This window comes from Xiphophorus hellerii, chromosome 1 (assembly GCF_003331165.1).
Source record: "Xiphophorus hellerii strain 12219 chromosome 1, Xiphophorus_hellerii-4.1, whole genome shotgun sequence".
Lineage (NCBI taxonomy): Eukaryota > Metazoa > Chordata > Actinopteri > Cyprinodontiformes > Poeciliidae > Xiphophorus > Xiphophorus hellerii.
In genome coordinates this window covers 33395476-33414308 of record NC_045672.1, presented here as the reverse complement: position 1 = coordinate 33414308, position 18833 = coordinate 33395476, and the positions used below count along the sequence as shown (strand labels likewise).

The window sequence follows — 18833 nt, the reverse complement described above, 5'->3', positions numbered from 1 at the left end:
CTGAAATAATTTTTTCTTTTTGCAAAGTGTCTCAAGACAACGCTGGTAAATTGGCGAATTTAATTAAATAGTAACAAATAAGATATAGATTCAGAATTATGTTCTCTCTCTCTCTCTCTCTCTCTCTCTCTCTCTCTCTCTCTCTCTCTCTCTCTCTCTCTCTCTCTCTCTCTCTCTCTCTCTCTCTCTCTCTCTCTCTCTCTCTACAGAGTGAAACATCCTGTCACGCAGTCCAATCTCCGCAGCTGTAGTCCGAGTGACTTCCGGGACAGATCAGCGCCTCAACGCAGCCCTGGTTCTCCGCCAGATGCTCCCCCATACTCCGTCTGCTAGTCCTCCGCGGTCCCGCTCCTCAGCTCCGGTCATTTCGAGCCGACTCGCCCGCCTCTGCCTCCCGCTTCCAGAACCAGAACCAGCCGGAGACTCGGAGCGCCGACCGGTCCGCAACCGACAGCGGAGCCTAGCCGGGAGGCTAGCGGAGTTAGCTGTGCAGGCAGCGGGGTGAGGGTTCGGTCCCGACGAGGCAGAGAGCGCAGCATGCCGGGTGGCAGCAGCAGTAAGGCCGGGGAGGTTCCGACCCGGAGTCAGAGTGAAGGTAAAAAAATAATCCGGATTAAAAACTGATGATTTCGAAATATTCCCAGTGGTTAAACTGGTTTATCTAGTAGCAAGAATCAGCTACATGCAGCTAAACTAACCAGTTTGGACCGATTTAATAAAGTAGTTTACTGGTTTAAACCGAGCCGAATAATCAGTTGCTATGGCGACTAATTAACACAAACAGAACAGCTAAATATTCTAGTGTTTATTGAATGAAATAATCTCTATGGTAAAATCTAAAACTTTAAACATGAAGTGTTGCAGGAAAACTTGATTCATTATGGAAAATCACGTCTATCTGGTTTGTACTGGATTCTTATTCTAGCTGGTCCAGAACTGCAGGAGAGGGTTTTGACAGGTTCTATGGAGGCCTGGTGGGCCCATTCCACCTTAAATGTTGGTGACCCCGCCTTAAACATGTGGAGCTTAAGGTGGAATCAGCAGTTTTGGTGACGTGGAGCTCCGACTCAGGTGTGTCTGGGGGGGGGGTGTTAGGGTGGTTCTGTTGCTCTGCAGGTGGCTGCAGATCAGGATGAAGAGGAAGAGGAAGAGGCAGTAGTAGCTGGTCAGGTCCAGATGATAAAGCAGATGAAAGTAGCGGGTCGACCAGAACCAGAGCCAGCATCAAAGTTCTAGTTCTGAGAGTTGAGCGGAAGGATGAAAGCTCCTGTTTGTGTCCGTCTCTCCCCTGCAGCCAACAGGAAGTTGAAGTACATCAGCCTGGCGGTCCTGGTGGTCCAGAACGCCTCGCTCATCCTCAGCATTCGCTACGTCCGCACGTTGCCGGGCGACCGCTTCTTCACCACGTCTGCCGTCGTCATGGCGGAGGTCCTGAAGGTGGCGACGTGCCTGCTCATCGTCCTGCTGCAGAAGAGATGTAAGTAGTGGTGGGCGGGGCTAAGCAGCATCTGTGTGTGACGCCGCGTCTCTGCAGGCGCCCTGAAGGAGACGCTGTGGTTCCTGCTGGACTCGGTGGTCCTGCAGTACCAGGACACGCTGAAGCTCGCCGTGCCGTCGCTCATCTACACGCTGCAGAACAACCTGCAGTACGTCGCCATCTCCAACCTGCCGGCCGCCACCTTCCAGGTCAGAACCAGAACCCTGACCCGGGTCAGCACAGACGGGTCCAGTTGTGCTCAGTGGGGCCCGCTGGGCCAATCAGTCGGTCTATTGATCAATCAATCAGTCGTTCAATCAATCAGTCATATTATCTGTAGCACATTTCAGAAACAAGGCAGTTCAAACTGATTTCCATCATAAAATCGTCTCACAGCCACCAAACAGAAACAGACGTTACATTTGATCGAGTTTTTGTTAATATTATCAATAATCATCAGATGATTGATTGATGTTCCAGTTATTGATCAGATCAGCTCCAACCAGATTTTAGTCTGGATTTAAAGGAACTCAGGGTTTCAGCTGGTTTGCAGTTTTCTGAAAGTTTGTTCCAGATCTGTGGTGAATAGAACCGGGTGGTGTAGAACTGGGTGGTGTAGAACCAGATGATGTAGAACTGGGTGGCGTAGAACCGGATGGTGTCTCTATCATCCTGGTTCTAGTCAGAACTCCAGCAGCAGCGTTCTGGACCGTTGGGTTGTCAATCAGACCTGTGAAGATGCTGCTGCAGGAATCAAAGCCACTAAAGAGAAACTAAAGCCTGGATGAGTTTCTCTGATCCGAGACTTTAGTCTCTGGTTCTGGAAATGTTCTGATGGGCCAGCAGAACCATCGGCTCCTCTGATGTCGGAACAGAAAGTTTCTGATGTTTTTTTACTCTTTGGTCCTTGAATTTGTCGACTAGTGAAGACAGGAAGTCCTGGCGGAGCAGTGATCTCGACACCGGTTCACCGTTCTGCCACTCATAATTTCGGTGTCTCATTAATTTGGTTTTGATTCGTTTTTCCGTCGTAAACTTCCCATCGTTCTCTCAGACGCTGCAGCGGTTCCACCCGGCAGACACGTTTGGTCAGGATTCGCTGCGGCCGTTTGCTGCCTGGCGTCAGCTGCAGGTGATCGACGAACACCGATCACCTGCATTTTCACAGAAATCGGCCAATAGTGATCGGTGGCCAATTGATCGGGACACCGATTCCTGTAAACCTGTTTGCTCAGAGCAAGTGGAACAACAGTACTTTAAATCTGAATCACAACTTTTCATTGCCTCTCTTTATGCTGCTGGTTTTGTTTCTCAGCTAAAAGATTTTTGAACTGAACCGTTTCTGAATTGCTCTGGACTGATGAACTCTACAACGGTTCTTTCCAGGGTCACTTCATACACAGGAAGTCTGGAATTAGATTTACCCAATCAGGAAGAGTCTTCCATGTCCTGCCGTCTTCCTTCCTGTCAGTCTCGTCCACATGAATAGTTTTTTTTCTTTTAGTACATTTTAATATGTTTTTACAAATAGTTTTCTTCAAAGATCTTGTTGAACCTTCAGATCAGAGTTTTCAGGAAGGTCTGACCCTAACAGGCTCCTCCCCCTCCAGGTGACCTACCAGCTAAAGATCCTCACCACGGCGCTCTTCAGCGTCCTGATGCTCAGGAAGTCTCTGTCCAGAGTCCAGTGGGTTTCCCTGCTGCTGCTGTTCGCCGGCGTCGCCGTCGTCCAGGTACGTCCCGGTTCTGGCTCCACTGATCCGGAGAACGGTTCCGGTGCTTCGTGTTGTCCAGTCTTTGGTCTTCTGCAGGTTTTCTTTCAGGCTGGTTCTGATTTAGCCCCGCCCGCCTCAAGTCATGTGAGGTCAAAGTTTATTTCTGTAGCACATTTCCAACGGCCTCTGCTGACCAAACGCTTCACAGCAAACATCCCAGGTAGATAAATGCTAAAATAGAAAATAAAAATAAAAGACAAAAATAAAATTGGCAAAGATACCAAAAGCTAATAATATGAATAAAAACCAAACAATACTTAATTTTTTAGGTGCAGCAATTTTCTTCCATCCTTTATCTTTTCTCTTTCGCTGGTTGTTGAAGGCCAGAGAACAGGTGAGTTTTAATCCCAACTTAAATCAAAATCAATCAGTCAAATTTTATTTGTACAGTGCATTTCTGCAACAAGGCATTTCAAAGAGCTTTACATCATAAAAATACAAAGTCGCAGAAACACAGAACAACACACATCAGATTATTGATCGATGTTTCATGATTGATTCAAAATCGGCTCCAACCAGCAGCTTTCAGTCTGGATTTAAAGATCTCAGTGTTTCAGCTGGTTTACAGTTTTCTGCTAGTTTGTTCCAGATTTGTGGTGCATAGAAGCTGAATGCTGCTTCTCCTCGTTTGGTTCTGGTTCTGATGCAGAGCAGAACCATAACCTGAGGGGTCTGGAAGGTTGATCCAACAGCAACAGATCTTTAAAGTATTTTGGTTCTGATCCGTTCAGTGATTTATAAACTAACAGGATTTAAAGTTTATCCTCTGAGCTACAGGGGGCCAGTGGAGGTTCTGGAGAACTGGGTTTTATGTCTCTATCCTCCTGGTTCTGGTCAGAACTCCAGCAGCAGCGTTCTGGATCAGCTGCAGCTGGACCATTGATGATTTTTTTTAAGCTGACAGAGTTTAGCAGCCAGAAGGAGACGATCCACAGATTCTCTGTCTGCTTTCCATCCTGGCTTTAGGGACAGACGGTAAAAGCTCAGGGTTCTGGTGGGCTGCAGGCTGCTGGAGCTCACTTCAGTACCGAGGACCCAAAAACACTTAAAAACTATCAATAAGACCTTAAATTTGATCCTAAAGCAGCAGGGAGCCAGTGAAGGGTTTGTAAAACCAGGGCCACAGATTCACCTCCTGGTTTTGGTCAGCAGACCAGCTGCAGCATTTTGTTTGCACTGCTCCAACCCTGAGTACAAAGAGTTAAATAATCTAAACGTGATGAATGATTGGATCAAAATCAGTCAGAGGAAGATCAGATTTTATCTTAGCAAGGATCCTCAGCTGGAAGAAACTGGCTTTGATAGCAGCGCTAACATGCTAATCAAATCTAACACAGGATCAACAATCACACCCAGAGTTTTCACAAATGGACGACAGCAGGAGGACGGGGGACCGACCACACCCTCACGTCCAGGAGAGGACGGCTCTGACTAAACTCTAAGATCGTCGGTCACGTATTGTAACCCCAGATTCTCTGAGAGTAGGCTTCGCCCTTTAAGGCTATCGCTAGTGGGTTAACGGCGAAGCAGGGTGTAGTCTACGCATCACTGGGTCCATCCAGACCACCACCATCAAGCATCTGCTGCATAACAAAGACAGTCTCAGTCCAGAGAAGACCAGAGAGGAGAAGAGCCTCTGGTCAGAAAGGTCGAGATAAACAGACCTGCTGCTGCGAACAGGAACAACCAAAGTTACAAACTGTAACAGCGTAACGATGAACAGAGCAGGTAACTTATTACTCAGCACAACCATGTTGTTCTGCAATGCTTAATAAGCACAGAACTCCCCAGGAAAAATAACAGAATAACAAATCATGACTGAAAAGCATCATCATGTCTCCCTGCTTTACATGCAAGGGTGAGACAATATTAACACGTAACAGGAGAAATTATTCTGTCATAACTCGGAGAACAGAACGGGTCGTGGAGAACGTGGAAACGTCACACAGGTAAAACCGAATAAATGAGCACAGAGATGACCAGGAAGCTGCCATGCAAATGTCCTCCACCGACAGGAAATCCCTCTGGTAGAGTGAGCTCTCAGATTCTCTGGAGGATCCAGTCCGGAGGAAGTTAAGCCTGAGAGACGGCCTCACACAACCAGAGAGAACGACGCTGGGCCCACTGAGTGATCTCTGTAATGCACGAACAGACGCGGGGAACGACGCAGTGCAGACGTGCGCGCCACATTACAAGAGAGCGCGCGCACGGGGCAGAGGAGATGAGATGAGATGCGTCTTCTTCCTCAGAGTCATGAGGAGGAGGGTAAAAACCCTCCAAAGATGTTTCCCTCGATCTGAACGAGCTTGTGATGTTTTAAGGAGTAAAAATAGGATCAGGACGCAGCACAGCCGAGCTGCCGTCGGCTCGCATTCTGAGACAAGAGGAAGGAATAGAGAGCGGATAAATCGCTCACGCTCTTTGCAGTTTTAAAAGGCAGGAATGGAGCTTCAACCAGAGTGCGCGGACCAGGGTCAAATCCCACGGAGGAGCAAGTGGGCATGACACAGATCTGCTTCTGCACACACCTCTCAGAAACCGCTTCATCAGTGGGTGGTTGAAGACCGTTCTGTCACCAAAACCCTTGTGGCAGGAGGAAATAGCTGCAGCATAAGTATGAATGGAGCTGAAAGCTAAATTTCTGTCTATCAGCTGCTGGAGAAATGACAGCATGCAGCCTGAAATGGGCTCCACGCCCTCTCCTGAGCACCAGCGTTGAAAGGCTGACCATTTCGAAGCATGTAACGCTGTGGTAGAAGCGGCTCGTGCGCCCTGAATGGTGCACACCACATCCTGAGGGAAGCCGAGCCTCTCTAGGCGATCCCGTTCAGCCGCCAGACCCAGAGACGCTGACCTATCTCTGGGTGGCTCCTGTTCGCTCCCCCGGCCTGGAGGAGCGCAATGTCTCCATGGTAGCTTCCACGGTCGACCTGACACCAGCTGCTGCAGACTGGGAAACCACGCCGAGTTCCTGCGCTTGGGTACCACCAGGATTACCAACAGCTGTTCCTCTCGAACTCGATCCAGGAGCCATGGAATCAATGGAACTGGGGGAAACGCATAAAGGAGCATTTCTGGCCACGGGCTGTGAGGGAAGGCGTCCACCCCTAGTGGTGGGTCGTCCTGTGGGCTCAGTGAGAACCACAGCTGGCGCTGCGCGTTCTCCCGCGTGGCGAACAGGTCTACTGCCGCTCTGCCGAATCTGCTCCATATCGGAGCGACCAGCTCGGGATGGAGACTCCAGTCCCCGTGGTGAGGACCGCCCCTGGACATGATGTTCGCTCCCCTGTTTAAGACGCCACTGCTCTGATGGAGACTGACTCTGTTATGTTAGGGTTACCCTAGCGCTGTTTCCACACATTTGGAAAACGTGCACGGGACGAGAGAGTAACCGAATGGCAGACGGTTGAATTGATACTTGGTCCGCTAGAAGGAGAAACGTAGATACTTCTGGAGTTTCAGGATGATGGGGACGTGGAAATATGCATCTTTTAATTCTATGGAGGTGAACCAGTCATCCTGGTGGACATTTTCCAACTTGTCTGATTGTCAGCGTGTGGAATGACCTCTCCTTGATTGAACTGTTGAACAGAGAGAATGGGCCTCACTCCTCCCATTTTTTTGGGAACCAGAAAACAGCGGGAATAAAACCCAGCGTTTTCCTCTCCTTGGGGAAGTGTGGAAATGTCACCTTTCACCATCAGTTCCTGCAGCTCTGACCTGATAGCAACGTTCTGCTCCAGAGATGATAGGACCGTCTCTACCATCCCCTGAACGGCGGAGGCCTGCCTCCAAACTGCAGCGTGTAACCCTTGCTGATCATCCGATCCAGGGAACATCCACTCTGAGTATCGTTCTGAAAGCAGGCGTGCATAAATGTCAGGTCTGTGGTCCGCATGGACTCCAGCCAAGTCAGAGCCCCTACCGCCGTCCCCTGCCTGGGAGATTCTCCAGGTGGAAGTCAGAGGGGAGCTCTGACAGAAAGGGCTGGTTGTTAGCCTCCATACGGCCTGACATGATCGCGCTCACATCAGGGCCGGGACAAACCCTCGCACTTCCTGAAGGGGAGTCGGGGTGTCTGAGACGCCGTTTCTGCGCAGACCGCTGCCAGACAAATGAGGAGCCTTCACCACTCACAAGGTGAGATGTGTGCGAAGTGGCAGCTGGAATCTCACTGGGCTCTAACTGTTCCCAGAACGTGCTCTCAGATTCAGACTGCTCAGAAGAGGCAGACTTATCCACCGAGACAGAAACCGCGCAGCTCTGCGGTTTCTACACAGAAACGGCTGCTTAGAGGCCGCCGGCTCGCTGTGTCGGAGGAAGCTGCTGAGATCAGCTGATCTGACAGAGCTGGAACCTGCAAGAATTTTGCTCTCAGTGTTTGGGTTTTATTTCAAAACATTTCACATTATCACACACATTCCCCCCAGCTAGTCATTTCCTAGCTTGTCTGCTCTGTGGCTGGCTGGTCTAGGGTTGCTATCTGACGTCTGGTGGGAAGACGCTGGGTTGCTGGCTGTCGCACCGAGAAGAACGGCTGAGAGGAGGATGGCGGAAGAACAGAGCAGGAAGAGACTGCCGTAGCTGTGGAGCGTCTCTGGCGTTGACGGCGGTCACGTCAGTCCATCCAGCGGCCGGCGGTGCGGGTATCAGGTTGCGACCCTACCAGGCGGAGGACAGACTCAGGGTGATGGGGCCATCCAACAGGTCATTCTGAAGCTTCTCGGACATTGATGGTGACAGGCAGGTGGTCCTCTGGATCAGAGTGGGCCAGGAAACGATTCATGAGGAACGTCAGCCATCTTGCAGAGAGCGCCCTTAAGCTTCCTCCACTCTCTTGGAGATGCCATATGCCAACAAGACGGCATTATTCGTGGCAGCCGTTGTCTGATAGGCACACTGCTGGGCCTGGTCAGAGAGCCAGGTAATCAGCTGCTTAGAAAGGGGCCCAGGCCGCTGGTTCAATCTGGGCGTCTTGACCCCAAACACCTCAGCGAGGCCCGGACCCGAACAGAGGGAAAAGTCCGGCCATGAACCCCTCCACCCGGGTGATAGGCGCATAGGTGGAGACAGGAGCCCTCACCTTCGTGGGCTCAGCCGCCGCCTCAGCTAAGTTCGTCATTACGACGAGGAACTGAGGCCAGATGGGGTCCGGTTCGGCGACTCTGGGCAGAGCCAAACTGTCCTGCCAGATCATTTGATGTGGTGGGGGAGATTGGAGGACAAGACGCCCTGTAGCGCTAGCCACCTCTTCGATCAAACTAGGTAGATCGTGGAGGAGCGAGCCCACCGCTGGGGTAGAGTCGGACATACGGAGCCCGGGGTTGACTGAGCATCTGCTCAGCCGCCTCTCTTCCACACAGTTCTTCCCAGCTGGGAGGCAGCATCGCTGCTGCTCTCTCCACTGTCCTCTCTGCTGGCCGAATCATTCGATTTCCGTTCGGCTTAAGCGCCACATGAGTGGCGACCTGACTGTGGGGCCGTCGCCCCGCCTAGCACCAGCCTTTAAAAATTGTAGCCTCCGCCTCCTCTCCAGCAGGAGGAGAGCACAGAGAGACAAGAGGGCTGAGGCGTCAGGGCGAGACCAGGCATCCCTCCCCTTACAAAAACATCCCATGAAATTCACATGTGATTTTACCACAAAATTCACACATATACATGTGCCTTCTCATGTGATTCACATCTTTCACACATCATTCACATGTAAAAGTTGTGTGAACCACATGTGTGGTTTCCATGGGATTTTTTTGTAAGGGTTGCAGATCCGATACCCATCGAAGGACATAATGTACCCGCTCTGAAAAGACAGGCACAAATGACTTAGACTTAGACTGACTTTATTGTCATTTTGCATGCACAGGGTGTATACAGAACGAAATTTCATTGCATACGGCTCAGAACAATGTTTTGAGGTTCCAATGTTATGAGGTTACTCCAGAATAAAATAAAATACAGTATAAAATATGAATATAAATATGAATATAAAATATAAAGTGCAGGAATGACAGTAAAGTAGAAGTTATTTAGCTCTGTACATGTGCAAGGTATGAAGTTGAGACCAGTTTTTGAGTGCAGTCCAGTTAAGAGTTCAGCAGTCTGATGGCAAGTGGGAAAAAGCTGTTTCGGAACCTGGTGGACCTGCACCGGATGCAGGTCCACCAGGTCCCTGCATCCGGTCCAGGGACCTGGTGGACCAGGTCCACCAGGTCCCTGCTCCCTGCTGCCCTCTGGAAAGAGGGCAGCAGGGAGAACAGTCCATGGTGGGAGTGTGAGGGGTCACTGACGATGTTTCGGCCTCGGGACACGCAGCGCTGGGATGAAATGTCCTGAATGGACGGAAAGGGGGGCCCCGATGATCCTCTCTGCTGTCCGCACCACTCTCCTCACGTTCTTCCAGTCGGAGGCGCTGCAGCCTCCACACCACACAGAGAGGCAGCTGGTCAGAATGCTCTCTATGGTGCTTCTGTAGAACGTCTTGAGGATGGGCGGGGGCAGGTGTGCTCTTCTCATCCTCCGCAGGAAGTACAAGCGTTTCTGTCCCCTCTTGACCAGAGACGTGGTGTTCCCAGTCCAGGTGAGGTCGTTTGTGATGTGCACCCCCAGGAATTTGGTGCTGCTAACCACCTCCGCAGCCGAGCTGTTGATGAGCAGTGGAGCGTGGCTGGGCCGGTTCTTCCTGAAGTCCACGATCATCTCCTTCGTCTTGTCAACGTTCAGGATCAGGCTGTTGTCTCTGCACCAGTCCACCAGCTGCTCCACCTCCTCTCTGTAGTCCAGGTCGTTGTCGTCTCTGATGAGGCCCACCACCGTTGTGTCGTCCGCGAACTTCACGATGTGATTGGTGGCGAACCTGGGTACGCAGTCGTGTGTCATCAGAGTGAACAGCAGAGGGCTCAGGACGCAGCCCTGAGGGGAGCCTGTGCTGAGGGTGATGACATCGGAGGTGTGTTGTCCAATCCGGACTGACTGAGGTCTGTCGGTGAGGAAGTCTAGCAGCCAGTTGCGCAGGGGGGTGCTGAAGCCCAGGTGTCCCAGTTTTCCTGCCAGATGCTGTGGGATGATTGTGTTGAACGCTGAGCTGAAGTCCAGGAACAACATCCGCACATGAGTGTTCTTCTCCTCCAGGTGAGCCAGGCTCAGGTGTAGGGCGGAGGAGATGGCGTCCTCAGTGGAGCGGTTTCGGCGGTAGGCAAACTGGAACGGGTCGAATGTGGAGGGGAGTCTGGAGACGATGTGTTCTTTTACCAGCCTTTCAAAGCACTTCATCATGATGGGAGTCAGTGCCACAGGCCGGTAATCGTTGAAAGAGGTGACTTGAGGTTTCTTTGGCACCGGAATGATGGAGGCAGTTTTGAGACAGGCTGGCACTGTGGCTTGGTCCAGTGAGGTGTTAAAAATGTCTGTTAGGACACCAGCCAGCTGACCTGCGCATTCCCTGAACACCCGCCCAGGTATGTTGTCGGGGCCTGGGGCCTTTTGTGGGTTGACTCTTTTCAGAGTCTTCAACACATCGGCTGTGTCCAGACAGAGTTCCTCCTCTTCCTGGTGGGGAACAGTTTTCTTTGTCCTCTGGCCCTAACCCTATGGATGGAACATCTTTGCTCTTACAGTGTTGATATCGCTATGCTGAAGACAAAAGGGATTTGTTTGTTTGGTCTGGCCGTTATTTATCCAGACCAAGGTGGGCCCACCTTCTGGATGAAGCTTCATTTCAGTGCTGCGCGGGAGGGATAAGCCCACTGGCGGTATGCAAAATAGAACTCAGTATTTTTCTTAACTTGCTACAGAAAATTTGCTCTTAGTCTAGCCTGGACATCCTGCAGACAATCCTATAACGTCTGTACAGCAGACTGGCTGTCATTTGTAGTTACAGGTAGATTTATATGAGGTAGATACTTCAGAGGAGGAATGCTGTCCTAGATTTAAAGAAAAACTCCTGCTTGAAAGAACCAGAACTAGTTTAGTGCTGAACCTTCAATCAATCAATCAATCAATCAAATTTTATTTGTATAGCACATTTCAGCAGCAAGTCATTTCAAAGTGCTTTACATCATTACAAACACAGAAACACAATGCAAGATAGAATCAACAATCAAAACACAGCATTAAGTCAAGTTCCATCAATAAATTTGTAATTGATTACGTTTCAAATACAATTCTAAACAGGTGGGTTTTCAGTTGAGATTTAAAAGAAGTCAGTGTTTCAGCTGTTTTACACTTTTCTGGAAGTTTGTTCCAAATTTGTGATGCATAGATGCTGAAAGCTGAATAACAACCAGCGACTCCAAACGGGTCAGAAACTAAAAGAACTATTAATTTATCCTCAGCAGTTAAAAGATCATTTAAAATTTTAGCCCCGCCCCTATCATGGGTTTAGCCCTTTGGGCCCCATGAAAAAAAAATCTATTGATCTATAGATCAATGGATCTATTGATCTATCGATAGATCTATTGATGACTCTACCTGCGGTCTCGTTGCAGGTGCAGCAGGAGGGAAAGAAGGAGGCGGCGGTGGCTGACGCCTCCAACCAGAACTACATGGTGGGTCTGGTTGCCGTGGTGATCAGCTGCCTGTCGTCTGGCTTCGCCGGCGTTTACTTTGAGCGGATCCTGAAGGGCAGCTCTGCGTCGGTGTGGATGAGGAACGTGCAGCTGGGCGTCTTCGGCACGGCGCTCGGACTTCTGGGAATGTGGTGGAACGACGGCGGCGCCGTGGCCGAGCGCGGCTTCCTGTTCGGCTACACCGGCATGGTGTGGTGCGTCATCTTCAACCAGGCGTTCGGCGGGCTGCTGGTGGCCGTGGTGGTGAAGTACGCCGACAACATCCTGAAGGGCTTCGCCACTTCCTTCTCCATCATCGTTTCCACGGTGATGTCCGTCTACCTGTTTGGCTTCCACGTGGACCTGCTGTTCACCGCGGGGGCGGGGCTTGTCATCGGCGCCGTCTACATGTACAGCCTCCCCAAGGCGCCCGGCGGCCTCCCGTGCCCCGACCCCTCCTCTTCCTCTGCGTCCGCTGAGCCGCCGAGGGGGGCCGGAGGCGCCGAGATGGAGGCGTTTCTGCCAAAGTCAGTCCTGGTGAAGTGATTCTGTGTCTCTGGCGCCACCTGGTGCTACTTTCCTCTCTGCTCCAACTAACCAATGAGTGAGCTCCTCCTGCTGCTGCGTCTCCTCCTCTTCCTGTCCTCCTAACCTCTGCTCCTCCTCTCTTCCTCAGAGCTCCTTCCCCGGCCGCCAGCGCCACAGACTAATTCCTGGAGGCTGAGCAGGAAGGAGCTGGAGCGCCCCCTGCTGTTCTCTCTGCCTTAAAACTCTCTGCTATCTGAAAGAAGCGCCTTACACTGATTGGGTCCTGCTTGGTAGTTGCTGATTGGTCGGTCTGTGTGGGGGCGGGGCCACCTGCGGACTGTACGGTGCCTTTTCCTCTCGTCTGAAGCCATAGGGTGGCGGTTCTGATCCCGGCCTGGCGTAGCTCGGTCCGGTCCGGTCCGGTCCGGCCCGGCTTCTTGCTGGGAATGTGCTCATTGATTGGAGCATTTTTTAATTCTTCAACTAATCTGTGATGTTTGTCGTTGGAGGGGGCGTGGCCTGTCTGTAGGCGGGGTCAAGGGTCATCGTTTCATTTTTGTCTCCATTAAGACCTGATATGTTCCTGAAAACCTGAGCAGGTCCAGAAGGATTCACCAGAACCTTCATGTCATAACCCAAACCACCAGAAGATGGCGCTGTCCAATATTCTCTCTAAAAGTCTAGAAATGAGCTCTAATGTTTGTGCTGATGGATAGTCGTCAGGTCGTGGCGTCATGTGGGCGGAGTCATGTGGGCGGAGCCAGGAGATCATCTCGGTCCTGCCCACATCCACTTGCCGTCACCGCCGGGTTTTCCTTCTACAAAGAAAGCAGAAATATTGTTCAGTCTCAGTAAAAAGAAAGTACACCCTCACATTTCACACAGGTTTCTCCTGTCGTCCATTAAACTAAGATCAGATGAAATTGAGTAAAACAGAAATCAAACTGACAGAATTGGAGATCACATGACCTAAATCAGATCAGATTTTTAGTTTTCAAAACCATAAAATAACCCAGAAGTCTGAGTTTTCATAAGACAGAACTAGAGAGATTAAATCTGATTTAAAGGTTCTTTCATTTCTAGAAAAGGCTGCGTTCTGATTGGACCACCTAAAATGTCTCCATCCAATCAGTCTGAGCTTAAAGGTTCAAAAGTCTCGTTTCATTTGGTCCCAAAGCTTATAACTCTTGTTAAATTCCTTTCAAACTTTTTTGTCGGATTTAAACGCTGTTTTCCTGGTTGGTTGGAATCGGACCTGGACTCACCCGGATCACTCGGGTCCATTTGGAGACAAAAACCCGGCAGAACTGCGACGATTTCTCTGGAGGAACGTGTTTTCGTTTTTGAGTGAGGAGGAAGAGGAGCGGTCCGGACTCTTCCTCATGTTGATGACGTTGTTTGGGATTCTGGTGGGATAACGAGTATTTTATGGTTTTTCCTGAATCTGAAACTTTTGTTCATCTTCAAACAGAAGCTTCAGTTTTTCAGCTGGGCTGATTCTTACCTGGAGGTGATTCAGAACCAGTTTTCTCTCCGAGACCCAAAGGTCTGACAGTGATGATGATGATGATGATGGCCATAGAAGAAAACAGAATTAATTCATATGAATCTCAAAAAGTTTTTTCTGTAATGTTCATTTAAAGAACATTCAGTTAAAAAAATCACCAATCGTCAAACTGGTCATTTTCTCCAAACACGATTGGAGAAATAGAAAAGTCATTTATAAATCTGTTTTGACCAAGAAGAACAAAATAAATGAAGTTTTATTTTTTCTTTTATTTCTTTATTTCTGCTTGCTGTGTCTGGTCATGGCCACCAGGGGGCAGCCTCATCAGACCCGGGTGGAGTTGGGCTCCTTTTTAAAATCCTTTCAACGTTAATATCTGTCGCGTCATTCAAAGTAATGAAACATTTTCCATTAAATAAATCTTTTTATATCTTTTGGTCCACAAATAAAAAATGCTGAAAAGCCAAAAGTGAAACTAAAATATGTTTTCTTTTTGTCTTGTTTTTGGAATCATAATTTATTATCAAATTGATGTAATAAATGTTATTCCTGAGCAATAGAAATGCAAGAGATAAATGAAGAATATATAAAAATGTAAATTATAGGTAAATATTGATACGTTTTATTTTATCTGTGCTGAAAGTGAAAACATTTTATATTTTTTCTGAAAGCTTTTTGTTGTTGGAAAAAAATCATGAGCATCTGAAGGGAGAAAAAATTGAACCATTGTTTTTATATTTGAAGAAACTGAGATGTATCAGTTGTTTACAGGGTTGTTTTTATTTCTGTGTAAAAATGAAATCCCATGACGTTATGAATTCACCTGAATGACGCAGAGTTTCTGTGTTTGGTGGAAATGTGTAGATTTTCTGAATCTGATCTGATCTGAGCTGACAGCCTGGAGCGCCCCCTGCTGGATGTTTTCTTGTGTTGACGAACCGGAAACGGTTCCAGCTCCGGGTTTCATGTCCACTTCCTGTTTTTCTCAAACTGTTGGGACAGTTTGTGCGGTTGCACTCGGTTGTTGGTTTGTATCACAGCTTGTGAGTTTGTAAATACTTGTTTTGGTAAAGTTTTATAAATCAAACACTAAACTCTGGAGTTTGTCTTTTAATTTCCCTTCAGTTTCCAATCGGGGACAAAAATCAGCCTGAAGAACATGGAGGTCTAGCTAAAGCTGAAAGGCCTCCAATACCTGGCTAAAGCGTTAACTCATTAGCAGAGCTAATGCTAATGAGCTACAGGTGAGGCAGTTTGTTAAAGCTGCAGCAGAGCGAAACGTTTAGCCTGGTGCTTCCCAGCCGGGTCAAAGGTCAAGATCAGACTGACGCTCCAATAAATCATCAGAGATAAACATCTTGTTAGAATGAACACTTTTCTTATTAATGTTTCGATGTTAATATATTTCTCTATATTTTTATATTCTAATTATTTTAAAAATACACCAAATCTAATTAAGAGGATGTAGAAAAGCTGCTTGTGAATCCATGAATGGAAAACCATCAGAAAGTTTTTACTTCCTGGTTCCCTTCAGGTGAAACTCGACTTTCCAGTTTCACTCCAACTGTTCTCACGAAATTACAAAAATAAAGTTTTTATACTTCCCTGAGAAATTCCTCAAATATTCCAGTTTGTGACAAAAACGGATTTCTGCTGCAGCAGGCGGAATCCGAACCCAGGTCACGACCTCCGGGGGGGTCGCGACCTCTCCAGGTCAGTGTGCTGGTCTTACTGGGAGGACTGGTTTTTGACCCGTTTGTGGATCTGATTGATCAACATGGAGCTGATTAGTTTTCATCAACGGTCCTGAAAGTTCTGGCCTGGTTCTGGAGGTGCAGTCCAGGACCGAACACAGGAAGTTCCTGGTGCTGTGCAGGTTTCAGGGGTTCTAAGATCTGGAAGCGGCGGTTTGGACCAGAACATTCTGGACCGCAGTCGACACGGACAGAATAACGGAGATTTATTTCATCTCCATAAGAAGGAATCATCTGGAGATGATCATGAAATTCAGAGTTTCTCAGAGAGAACTTCCTGTTTGAAGAGCTTCCTGTTAGAACTTCCTGTCCCAGAAGGAAGAAGTCGGTGGTATCTTCGGCCATGAAGGAACCGGTTCGTCTTCTGGCTCTCCTCCTCATCTCTCTTCTAATCTTCCTCTTCCTCTATCCGTCCTGCAGGTGTTCAGGAAAAGAGAAAGGATCCTGAAATGGACAGCTACCACTTCCTGTCTGCTGAGGTCATGACCTTTCAAATTAAGATGCCAGGCATCGTCACTCCAATTTCTTCTGGACCTGAAAATGGTTCGGTTCTGCTCTGCGGCACCATGGAAGTCACACCTGGATCCGGAAACGGTTCTTTCAGTTTGTTTTTAGGTAAAACACATGAAGTCTCATCATCTCATTGTGATGAAAAGCTGATGGTTCTGGATTCAGAATTTTATCTGAGGAAGAAAATCAGCAGAACTTTGTGAAGTGACTCTTATGTGGACCTTCACAATAAGAGCAGAAACTCGAGATCAACTTTCTGATCCTTCATTTCTTTGTTTCTTCTTGGCTTTGTATCGTTCAGTTTCGTTCTGTTTCATTTGGTTTCGTTCTGTTTCGTAACATTCTCACATGGAGAACCAACGTGGTTCTGTCTCTCTGAACCGGATCAGGAAACCATCTCAGAATGTTTCCTGGTTTTCAACATTTCAAAATAAATGCCTGACTTTTTTTCCAGGTGGAAATATATATATTTTTAAAATGTATGCATTTGTTTAATAACTTAATTTGATTTATTTACATATTTTTATTTTAGAAAGTGTAAAGTATCAAATGTATTTATTTGATAAAACCACCTTCTTATTGTAATGTTTTATCAGTATTTTTGGGTTGTAATAATAAAAGTAATAATAGTTTTCAAAATATTGAAATAATAAAGAAAATAAATTAAAAATGTATTATTTATTAAACTCCAAAATATCTGAAACTCCAAATGTCTTTTTTTCTTTATCTTTATTTAAGCACTAAAGGTTGAACTTCCTTTCATGTCAGAATAAATCTCCTTTAAGTTCATTTTACCTTAAAATAAAACTGAATTTTTATGTTTTGCTTTTCTATTTTCTGTTTAATTTGTCTTTTTTTTATAAAATAAAATGTTCTCCATGTTATCTTGTTGAAGTTTGTTTTATTATTTCTCATGTATTTTGAAATCTTCTTATGAATTTAAACCAAAAACAAACACTCCACTATTTATGTTGTGAAGGGATGAAATCTGCAACTTATCTGCAAGCTGCCACCAGGGGGCGGGGTGGAGCCTTCTTGTTCTGTCAGTCAGAAGCAGCTGCAGGTGTTGATGACCCTAATCCTAGAGGTCAAAGTTCAGCAGTTAGCCAGATCCATGTATCTGGGTATTTGTCATGAAGTGCTGTAGATAACGGTGAGGGAAAACGCAGCAGGTTTTCCCAGGTAGAAGTGAAAGGTTGATGTTTAATGAAGAATTATCCAACAGACGACAGCTAGACAGATTGACTCTAGAAACGACTAGGACCCGACAGAGACACTGAGACACAGGTGACATTAAATACACAGGAGGTAATCAGGGAACGAGACGCACCTGGGAACAATCAAGGGGAGACAGAGACACAGAATAGACACAGATCATGATAGTATTAGCCGGGTCCATTGAGCCACCAGTAGTTATTCTGTATCCATCAGCTGTTCTGTGGCGTTCTATTCAGAACACAGAGAACCGGACCAGTGAGTCCCCGAGTCAGAACATGGAGGCGTCTCCAGGCTGAGGACGTTCAGTTCCTACAAACTGCAGCAGCTTCTGGCCGGTCCAGGAAAACCTGCGCAGAAAATCTGTTCCAGTAAACTTTGTCCTTCGTAACGTTTCCATTCCTCCCAACAACCCACCACTGACGGGTCCTCATGCTAACGTGTCCTCATGCTAACGTGTCCTCATGCTAACGTGTCCTCATGCTAATGTGTCCTCATGCTAACGTGTCTTCATGCTAACGTGTCCTCATCTGTCCTCCTTCTGCCTCAGGTTCCTGAATCTTCCCACAGTTTTTACTGGGGACCAGTCCATCCAGCAGCAGCAAGCCGTCTCTTTGTGTCTCACTGTCTCTTCGTGTCTCTTCGTGTCTCAGTTTTTCCTCTGGCAGATTATTTTGCTCCTCTCTTCTGTCTTCGTGTTTTCAGCTCTTCTTGTCCAAACTGTTCCTCTGATTTTCCAGAAATTAAACCCAAACCACTTTCTGTTTTTCCTCTAAACGAAACTTGGACTCCATGTTTTGGGAAAACAACAAGCTGACGCTTTCTAATCAGGAAGGAACTTCCATGTTTCCTAAACAAATCAAACTGGATCAGAACCTGCTGGGGTTTGGTTCCCTCCTCCAGAATGGTTCCCAGTTTGTTTTTTTCCTCCAGAATGGTTCCCAGTTTGGTTCCCTCCTCCAGAATGGTTCCCAGTTTGTTTTTTTCCTCCAGAATGGTTCCCAGTTTGGTTCCCTCCTCCAGAATGGTTCCCAGTTTGTTTTTTTCCTCCAGAATGGTTCCCAGTTTGTTTTTTTCCTCCAGAATGGTTCCCAGTTTGTTTTTTTCCTCCAGAATGGTTCCCAGTTTGGTTCCCTCCTCCAGAATGGTTCCCAGTTTGTTTTTTTCCTCCAGAATGGTTCCCAGTTTGTTTTTTTCCTCCAGAATGGTTCCCAGTTTGGTTCCCTCCTCCAGAATGGTTCCCAGTTTGGTTCCCTCCTCCAGAATGGTTCCCAGTTTGGTTCCCTTCTCCAGAATGGTTCCCAGTTTGTTTTTTTCCTCCAGAATGGTTCCCAGTTTGGTTCCCTCCTCCAGAATGGTTCCCAATTTGGTTCCCTCCTCCAGAATGGTTCCCAGTTTGTTTTTTTCCTCCAGAATGGTTCCCAGTTTGGTTCCCTCCTCCAGAATGGTTCCCAGTTTGGTTCCCTCCTCCAGAATGGTTCCCAGTTTGGTTCCCTCCTCCAGAAGGGTTCCCAGTTTGGTTCCCTC

At 47.7% G+C, this 18833-nt stretch overlaps 1 protein-coding gene across 2 annotated transcripts; it reads left to right on the top strand.

Annotated features, from left to right (window-relative positions):
- The first annotated feature begins 235 nt into the window (after positions 1–235).
- slc35a2 (solute carrier family 35 member 2) lies at positions 236–16606 on the top strand. 2 transcript variants are annotated; one of them, XM_032561439.1, is made up of 6 exons: positions 236–595; positions 1295–1477; positions 1535–1686; positions 3088–3210; positions 11733–12319; positions 16002–16606. In XM_032561439.1, exons 1-6 carry the CDS (start codon positions 538–540, stop codon positions 16027–16029), a joined length of 1131 nt encoding a protein of 376 aa, XP_032417330.1. In that variant the 5' UTR covers positions 236–537; the 3' UTR covers positions 16030–16606. The 2 variants fall into 2 exon arrangements, with proteins under 2 accessions (XP_032417330.1, XP_032417322.1); XM_032561431.1 differs by lacking the exon at positions 16002–16606 and adding an exon at positions 12469–14921.
- The last annotated feature ends 2227 nt before the right edge of the window (positions 16607–18833 follow it).